The sequence below is a fragment of the Drosophila nasuta genome, chromosome 3 (assembly GCF_023558535.2).
Source record: "Drosophila nasuta strain 15112-1781.00 chromosome 3, ASM2355853v1, whole genome shotgun sequence".
In the NCBI taxonomy this organism is placed as follows: Eukaryota; Metazoa; Arthropoda; class Insecta; order Diptera; family Drosophilidae; genus Drosophila; species Drosophila nasuta.
Genome location: NC_083457.1, coordinates 9,851,149 through 9,861,148, shown reverse-complemented (window position 1 = coordinate 9,861,148; position 10,000 = coordinate 9,851,149). Strand labels below are relative to the sequence as shown.

Genomic DNA, 10,000 nt, shown 5'->3' with positions numbered 1-10,000 from the left:
GCCCAACTCGACTTTTTGTAATTACAAAAACGCGGCGAAGGCTCCGCGAGTGGAGGAGGGGAGGGAATTGGGGTAGATGAGGCAGCGAATTGCGGAGCAACGGGACATCGGGATTGGCGGCTCAAAAAGCATCGTGTTGGGGTTTTGTGGTGCTCGTTAAAATTTGTTGCTCTCATTTCGATTTTTCAACGTATTGTTGTTGTCGTCGTTGCTGCTGTTTCTCCTGTTATTATTGTTGTGATTGTTGTTGTTGTTAATGTTGTTACTGCGATTGTTGTTGTTGTTGTTGTTGATACCGTTCTGCTTGTGTTTTTTGGGGCATTGTTGCCCGCCGGTTTTTAGTGCTTTTTCATATCCCAGTGGCGGCAAAGTTTACGCTGTATTCGAAGGTAAGTATTTTGCTTAAATGTGCGAAACGGATTTAAAAGCTGTCGCTGCTGCCCGCGACTCCGTGATTCACAGTGATTTATTGTGATGGCTCATTTTGAGTCGAAGCGCACTTTAAATGCATATTCAATTTCACCCCCTCCGCACAGTTAAAAGTTTTTAATCATTCACCAACTTTTTTTTGACTACAACTACATAGAGCAAGCTTGCTATAAAGTGGCCGTCCAAAAAGTCTGCTGGATACAATTTGATGTGCCGTCATTTAACGCTTGGTTAACCACGCAAACAGTTGAAAAACGGAAGCGTCCAAGGGGCAAGCAGCGTGCATAATTTGAGAGAGTGTGCTGCAGACTGGACTGGACTCAAAAGCATTTCAGCTTAAAAATCTGAGCTGTCAGAAGGCGAGCACTTTTAAATAAATTATTCCAAAACGACAAACACGCTCGATTACATTCTCCAAGCTCTCTAACTATACTTGCTGCTAGCCTCAAAAATTTGCTAGAGCATAATTAATTATGCAGTAACTTAGAGGCAAGTTCAAGAGTCTTCTCTAAAACCATGTTAATGATTATAGTTATTTGCCAACCTTAGACACACGCAGACACACACATGATGCTGATAAATTAGCTCGCATTAGCGACGTTGGGTATGTATAGATTGGACTCGATTAAGTTTTGGGCATAGGTGCCATTAGAATGAAGGTTAGACGCAAAACAAAGTTGTCGGATTTGGCGCAAGCAACTCGTTAAAAAAAAGCGCGTGAGTCCCGACTAAATAAATGTCTAATTAAGGTAAAGGCAACTTCTTCTGTGCCCCAAATTGTGAAGGATTGGCACAGAAGACAGAGACGTCTCTGAGTAGGCTTTTCTTTTTTGTTTGTGGGTGGTACTTAGTGACTTTATCTTTTGTATGTGAAAAACAAAGTAAGATACAGAACAAGAAAGTTACAATCAAGTGTGCTCGACTGTGAGATACTTGCTACTTGTTTTTAATAAAAGCAAAAAAGGACGGTATTAATCTATAAATATAGAAAATTAATATACTGAGAAAATGATACAAAAAATATAGTATATACCAAATATAGTATTCTCTATACTAATTTGGTATATACATTTGAAATATTCATTTAGTATATTTGTAGAATAATACAGTACTATCTATATACCAAATATAGTATTTTGTATATACTAATACGATAAAAATATACCATAAAGTTTCAAAAATATCCAGCTTTAAAATTACCGTTGTTAATCAATTTCGATTTGTGAAAGTAGGCGTGACAAAAATCTTAAACAAACTTAATCTTCGTGTGCATCTCAGCTGTTGACGCTGATCAAGAATGTATATAAACCTGTTCTATACGTTTGTTGGAGACATAAAGTTATAATACCCTTCTATCTAATGGGTAGCGGGTATTAAAAGCAAAGACGCAGTTCAAGCTGCTGCCACTCTTGAATACTTTGCTAATTAAGTAACCTGTTATGAGGGACTTAATGTCGTAATACATTTTTATGATCGCAAATGGAATTATAACTGTGAACAAGTGGCTCTTCTTCGCATACTACTTCATTCAGAGTTTCACAGCTGCAGATACATAAGGACAGATACAGATACAAATGGAGGCAGCGACAAGCCAGCAGGTGGCTTTTGATTAAGCATGCAGTAGCAACAGCAGCAGTTACTGGACGACAATTTCTGTAATTTCGTAGGAAAACATCATTGACATTTCTGTTTGAATGCTTCAAGCGTCAATTAAGACTCAAATGCGCTCAGAGCTCAGCAGCTGTCCACACTAATGTCGACAGATACATATGTATCCTGTGTGTGAGTGTGTGTGTGTGTGTTCTCGTGCAACTAAATCGATGTTGTCGATGAATGCGAATCGTGAGTATTAAATGAATGTTAAGTACTTAAAAAAAAATCTGTCCTTGACATCGCTTTGAACATGTGACGACAGGATATTGTAGCAGAGCAATATTTATTTTAATTAATTATATGTAAATTTATTTATGTGATATTTATTTAACCGTGTCCACGTATTTTTTGATGTTTTTCTGTTATTTATATAAATACAGTTTTTATAATAATCATTAACCTATTTTTCCATTTTAATTTATTTACCTCTTTTATGAAATGAGATTTTGAGGTTATTTTGGCATTGGCTTCAACTAATTTGCATCAGTTTAGCACTTAAGAGCAGCTGGACCTAATGACGCTCTGACTGATTTAAATGCAGACCCCAGCAGAAAAGGTAAACACGCACAGCCGCCAACACGTTTTCTCATTTAAGAGACATTAACCACACACACACACACACCTACATACATACACAGACAAACAAATACACACACAAACAACATGCATACATACTGCGCATTAAAGAGCTAAACGCAAGCTAGCTGAGCAATGTCCTGGAACCGAAAACTTTGCCTGCCGTCGTCCTCGTGTGCCTTGTGAGCTTTTAAATTAAATCACAAAATACAGATAGAGTCAGTAAGGCAGCCAGAGCGAGGAGTAAACCAAATAAATGAACCCTTTTGGGTACACTCCTAAGTTGTCCTTGTGCGCGCAACGACCAAAGGCAGATAAAGCGACAGGACAGGAAGTCAACTTGCCAGCCGGACGATGACGACGTCGACAACGACAACGGCGACGGCGAAGGCGACGCTTACGATGATGGCGATGGCGATGGCGAAGGCGAATCATCGTGTGTTTTGCTTGGCAGTTGGCAGTAGCGCGTTGCCAGGACAGCCGAAAAAAAGGATAATGGCATAAAATCCAGCAAAATGAAAAGAAAGCGGCAAATCATGTTAAGAGATTTAAATTGGATTAGTCGACGTGTGTGGCTGTGTATTTTTAGCACACACAAACACACAGACACACATGGCGTATACTTAATCTTGGTATGTGTTTCGTGTGGGTGTGAACTCGCGTTTGGCCGTGAATGCCATGGTGGCATTGCCATCCTCAGAAGCAGAGACAGAGACAGAGACTGCTGCAGTCCAGGACTCACACGTCTTGACATCAATTTTGTCACTTGATTTTTTTTACATTTCGCATTTTACATTTTTTATGCTGCTCGGTTTTCCTTTTTTTATTTGGTGTTCTTATGTTTTGTATGCTTGACACAATTCCTCGACGAGTGCTCAGAGCTTCGGTCGTAGTCGTTGTCGTTGCTCCTTCAAGTGGTCGATGGCATTCACTCAACACATTCTACATGCTGCTCTAGCTGCTCTTTAACTGTCGGCTGTCTTTAGAAAAAGGAAGCATTTGATGTGTTCTGCCAGCAAAATAAATACGCTATCAATTCAATTTGAATTTAAACTACACAACGGAATATATTTTTAGAAGTGCCGAAATAAATACTCTGTAACGAGTGTCTATGCGTTATTGGCTACATTTGGACAATTCGAATTCGAATCGTTAGCTTCCAAGTTGCAATTTTTACAGATTTGATTTGCCATAAAAATAAGGAATAATATTTCGCAAAGGTATATTTAATGCACACCTTTAAGTTCCCCATTATCTGTGGCAAAAGTTACGCAATCGAAATATTTCAACTAAGAAATTCTCAAAGACAGTTCACATTTATTTCACCGACAAAACCTTAATCTTTAATGAGCTAGCAAAGGTCACGTGAAGGACCCACATGTGTGTGTGAGGGTGTATGTCTGTTTTGCCACAGACAACGCACAACACATGACAGAAGAAGATGAAGAAGATTCTCAAACAATTCATCAACCCGACAAGTTTGCAGTTGACTTGCCCCTTTTTGTGGCACTGCGAAATAAATATAATCAAATAATCCTTCTATTTAAAGTTTACACCAAACATGTTTTCAGCTGAAGTCAGTTCATCTTTGTGTTGTCTGTTGACTTTTCGCTGATTTGCTTTGATGTCGCAGAGACGTTTGTTTTATTTCACATACATGTGAACTCATTAATATGCAGACGACGCGTCTTTTGATGCCTAGACGTTAGCTTGAATTGGATTGAATATCCAATTTGCTGGCAATTAAACGTTATTTCAATTTAATTAAATGCGTTGAAAGCAGCTTTTGGTAACTCACGTAAGAATTTAATAAATTTACAATTTTTTTTTAGCGCTTAAATAAATTTCAATACAATACGTTTCCTATGGCTCTTAATCCGTTTCTGTGTCTGAATTCTGTTTCTTTTTGTACTTCACTTTCGAGGTAAACACATCGTAGCCCAGACTCACAGTATTATCGTAGAACACACGATATCTGGGCGCAACGAAGAAAAAGTTGATGAATTGCGCCGCCGGCCAGACAGTCCATTCGGCTGCATACAGCGTGACAGCCTTATCTTTGATCTCTTCCTGCACCTCTTCCCACGACTTGTGCTCCAATATGCCCATCGTAAGGAAGAATACACTGATGTAGAACGGCGAGCATATGAATTGATCCAGCAGTATCTTGCGGATGACCGTATGTATCGTCCGCTTGGGATACATATAGTCGAGATACTGATACCAATAGTGACAGACAATGCCAACTGTTAGACCCGAGATGCCCATGCGCAGGGTGCGTGTTCGATCCCAGCCAACGATATCGCCCTTATAGCGCTCATACGATTGCTCCAGCGTGTCCCCCAACATGCTCAACGATATCGAGATACCGATATTCGTGTAGAGCAGAAACTTTCGGCTGAACGCGGTGTTGTGCCATCGGCTGATGACCTTTTGCACGCTAATCCATTGTTCACGATAACGCATTTGATTAAATGTCAAGGAGCTGCAAAGGGGACCAACGGGGACCCTTCTAATCAATTCAATTTAACAAACTATATACAATAGTTTGAACATTATTCAAGTGTGTAAAACAGTGCTGACATTTGAGTCGAATGTAATACTAGAAAAGTGGGAAATAAATTAAAATTGTAAACGTAGTTTTCTTGGAATATTTCTTGTGAGGTCTTTCATGTGCAAATACGCAAAATGGTAGCTAAGGAGACGAAGCATTTAACTGCGAGGAAACGGATAAGTAAGCAAATCAATTTGACGCCATCAAAGCAAATGAGTTTCGGGCGGATTTTTGGGGCAAAGAGAGTTCGGTCGAGCGACAGAAATGGTCCAAAAAAGGGATATAAAAGGGTTAAGTTCGACTGCGTCAAAACACACGCAAAGCGAAGGAGGCTCATCCCGACTCGCTCTCTGGGCATTTGAATAATAACAGCAACAGCAAGAACACCGCAGCACTTGGCACATGTTGCTCACAGCCTCAGTGGTTTTGCCATTCAGAATTTGGTGTGGGTTGTGTGCTTTATTTGCGTGCTGGGGAGTTGATTCCCGGCAAATCATTTGCACGCGATTCCCAATACTTTTGACAGTGTCCCCAGCAAAAACCGCAGCAGCAGAATCAGCAGCAGCCCTTCTCGCCCTGGGGAAATCATCCTTCATACATATGCTCCCCGGTACGCTCGACTGAACGAGCAACCAACCATGCTACTGAATTGAAAAATATTTACGGCATTCTACATTTTACGCTAAAATCCAATTTTATTTTTATATTTCGTCGAAAATCCGCCATAAAACGTACCCACATAGTCCTCTATCACGCTCTCGCTCTCCCTGTCTCTCTCTCTCTCTCTCTCTTTATTTCTCTCTTGCCCCCTTGATGTATTCCATATTCGTAATCCTTCTTCTCTCTGCCCACTGCTACTTGCCAATTGAAAAGCAGCCGCCGTAAATTCGGCTTTGCATTTTATTTGCATTTGGCGCCGCAGATGAGCTTCAGTTTTTCCAGATTCCCCTGTCAGTCCGTGTTGTGCCGCCCCAGAATCGGAAAATCAGGGAGCGGGAAGCGAGGAGAATTCTGTTTCAATAGCAATGGCTGCGCGACAAATGAATTTATTTTGCTTCATTGTTATTGGTGTTATTTGCGCGGGTTAAATATGCCAAATTGCGCGAGGTGTCCGATTGAAGCAAACACACGCTCATAACCCACTCTATAGAGAGGAATTTTTCTATGCGTGCTATAGACTCTTTTTTATAATGTAAATATATAATTTTTTGTTACTTAATTGTGTGGTTTTTATAAAATTCTATGTGGTTCATAATGATGTAATTTGGTTAAAGCAGAGATTTTATTGATGTATTAAAACTATAATTTCATTCAAGTGTCTTTTGTATCGTGCGCAGAACTTAAGAGAGACTCTTAATTTGAAAAAGAATTGGGTTGCCAGTTGAAATTAGTAAATCAAAATACATTTTAAGTTTGGGAACTTTTCGATATTGAAAATTACTTTCGATACAAAAATATGTAGATTCTTAAATTGAAAGAATGTAATATCTGGAATTATTGCAAAAATTTCATAATGATTTCAAAATTTGTTTTCATTGTTTAATTTTTACATCATATTATCACGATTCAAGAATTTAAAAATGTTTCGTAATTTTAGAAGTTTGTTCTGCCTTTTCTTTGAAGGAGCGGTCACACTTAGGACTTAAGTTTAGCTTTTGAAGATCTTTGAATTGTGTCCTTCAAAGCTAAGGTAGCTTTCGATATATTTTGTAGTAATAATTCTACCATTTTTTCAAACACTGGCCTTCGTGTTCATATCGCTAGATCAACACAAATAGTGTAAAATAAATAATAATAATTTTGCATTTGGTAATTTAAATAGAGATTTTTTGCAACATTTGCATGCAGCTTGTTGCTTAATCTGTAGGTGTGGTTAAAATTTAAAATTGTTTACTGCAGTTAGTTCTTTTGTGCTTTCTGGCGACCGCCGCAGGACCTAAACAAGTAAGTACAACACATTGGACAGTTGCCAGGTTCACAAAGCGTAACTGAAGCAGAGTAAATTAGAATGCATAATACCCTACAAATAAGATAAAACTGAAAGGTGGTTAAATAATAAACGAATTGAATATTTAAACCAATCATAAATTGAGCAAGAAACCACAAAATTAGCATCGAAAATATGTGCATACTTTATAGCATACCCCATTAAATGCGGCTGCGATTGTGTGAGGCATGCCCCAAAGTGCAAACAGGCAAGTTGCAACAAATGCATTTCCATAGTTTTGCTCACTTTGTTATGCTGATTTTTCACATTTTCCGTTTCCATTTTCGTTTTCGTTTCGTTTCGGTTTTCGGGGTTTGCTTTTGTTATTGTTTTGGACCGTTCCGCTCTCAATCCTTTTTTTTTTTTTTGTATTTTTTTGGCACTGAACTCTGAATGTTGTACGAGTGTGCATTTTAATTGAATTTTTTATTTCACTCAATGAAAGCAAAAGTTGAATATGCGAGCATCGAAGCGTAAAAAGTGTCATAATCCCATCGGTCCTGCCCACATCAACATCACTTTGTCCTTGTGTCGTCCCCTTTCGAAGCAGGACATGGATCAGTGCCTGGGGTGTCGGGTGTGCCCCCCCACCCCAACAAAAACTAGTGGAAAACTGTCCTTGCCAAGAGTTTATCATTTCGGTCATTTGTATTGAGTCGTTGAGTCACAACATGGACATGCACATACATACATAGTTAAATGTATCGTTTGAACAATTTTTGGAATCATTCCCTAATTGGTTTGCAATCGATTTTGAATGATATCCAAGTCTTGTCACCCTGCCCTGCGTTGCGTTGCGTTGCGTTTCCCAAAACTTCCGATTTATGCAAATAAAATCGAGATGTGTTTTTAATGAGATTTTGACAGTGAACAGTGACACAGCCTCAGCCTAACGATGATGCAATCGACGAGAGGACGAACTAGCTTCTGCTTAGACAGCAGCTCGTGCCACTTGGAAAAGCAATCAATTTGACAATTTACTTGAACTCCAATAAAGTTTTCCAAATTTGGCAGTCAGCTTCCACAAGAAGCAATGTGTGCCTTCTTTTTAGGGCGACAAGTGTTGCCAATAAATCTAAGCTTTAAAAGCTAGAGTGACGATTTTTGGTACATGCAATTGAAACTGCAGTTCTAATGATTCCTGAAAATTTGCTTATGGTTAGGTCAAATAAAAATTGTAGAAGTTATTTAACGGCTGCAGTAGGGTTTTAATTTTTTGGTACAATTTGTGCTCTATGATATACCAAATATAGCCTACAGGTACATTTCAGTTTATTTTGGTATATTAATTGGGTATATTTTTAAGAAATAACATTTTGTTATTGACAATTTTATTACATATAAATAATAATAATAATATCAACATATGATATAAAGTATATCTCAATATATTTGGTATATTGTTACAAATTAAGCTACACTGTTTTGCTTACTTATTTTAGATCAATTAAAGTGATTAGAAATAAAATATACTTATATTTGTTGGCAATCAACATTTTTTAGTCACTTTAAATATTTATGTTTTCATTATGCGCTATGCTTGTTTTTAAATTTTCTATTATTATATACAAATAAATACAATTTTACAAGCAATCATTTTAAAGCATTTAAAGCGCTTTAAAAAAAAATCACTTTTTCTTGTTGGCAATCAAATTATTTAAATACTTATGCCTTAAGTCATTTGTGTGTGTTTTAGTTATGTTGTTTTAATTACTATATATGTACATACATATTAATAGAAATGCCTAAGTTATGAGTTTAAAGCAATTGTTGAATGCTGCGTCTCTTAAACTGCAGTTGTCGGGGTCAAGCAACTTGTACCACATTTAAATTGCACCATTGAGGCAAATAAGTCAGTTCACTGAAAAGGTAAACGAACAAATTGTCAACATGGCCGCAAACGACAGTCAACCGTCGACCGTCGACCGTCGACCGTCCACTGCCCGTTGCCAGTCGTACCAATTTCGTTAAGGTAAACAAACATGGTGCTTGCCACATTCCACGATTGCCGCGTGTAATCAAACAAACCCTGCGCCACTCTGCCACCCAGCTGTGACTAGTTGTTGCTGTTACTGCTGTGGAGGAAGGCAGCAACAAAGGAGCAGCAAAACGTTGAGCAGCACGTGAAGTGCGCTGGATTGTGGACACCTGATTACCAGCCCGGTGAACGTGGCTGTTTATGAGGCGCAAAAATGTCATACATCATGCGACACGTGCAACGCATAGAGCATAGAGAGTGGCAGTGGCAGTGACAGCAACGTTGCTGTGGCTGTTGCTGCCTGCTAGTACCTCTAATTTAGGAGCTGACATGGCGACGAGGCAAACGAGGCATTGTGAGGCAACTGTATCAGAGCCAATGCTAAAAAAAAAACATTTGAATCTGACGAAAAATTCTGCGAAACGAAGCGACGAACAGCGGCCTTTCACTCCTCTTCGTCCTTTATGCGAGTGTCGGCAGCTTGCAGCGTCATCCTTGTCGCCATCTAGCCACCATCAGCTACAGCTTTAGCATCAACATAAGCATAATCATCATCAGCAACAGCAGTGCCAACGACAGCAGAAAGCGGGCTGAGGAGGCAAAGTGAATTAAGCTAAAGCCAGGACACGACAGGACAGGTGTGTGTTGGCATGATATTCTCAAAATACGCAAACATATATGTAGAATATATATATGTATATATATATGTACATCGCAGCAAGTGGCACATGACGCGTTAAACTATTAAGTACTTTTTGCATTATGATGCAGAGACTCCAAGCAGGGAGCCACTTTCCACACACGAGGCGTCGTGACTCAATGA

General features: G+C 38.9%; 2 protein-coding genes across 2 annotated transcripts in view; both read right to left on the bottom strand.

Moving 5' to 3' along the window:
* The window catches only part of LOC132790993 (uncharacterized), a 91,368-nt gene that overhangs the window by 17,728 nt on the left and 63,640 nt on the right, over positions 1 to 10,000 (bottom strand). The window lies entirely within an intron of this gene.
* LOC132790279 (mpv17-like protein 2) lies at positions 4,440 to 5,249 on the bottom strand. Its single transcript, XM_060798765.1, has one exon. The coding sequence runs from the start codon at positions 5,122 to 5,124 to the stop codon at positions 4,531 to 4,533; it is 594 nt and encodes a 197-aa protein (XP_060654748.1). The 5' UTR covers positions 5,125 to 5,249; the 3' UTR covers positions 4,440 to 4,530.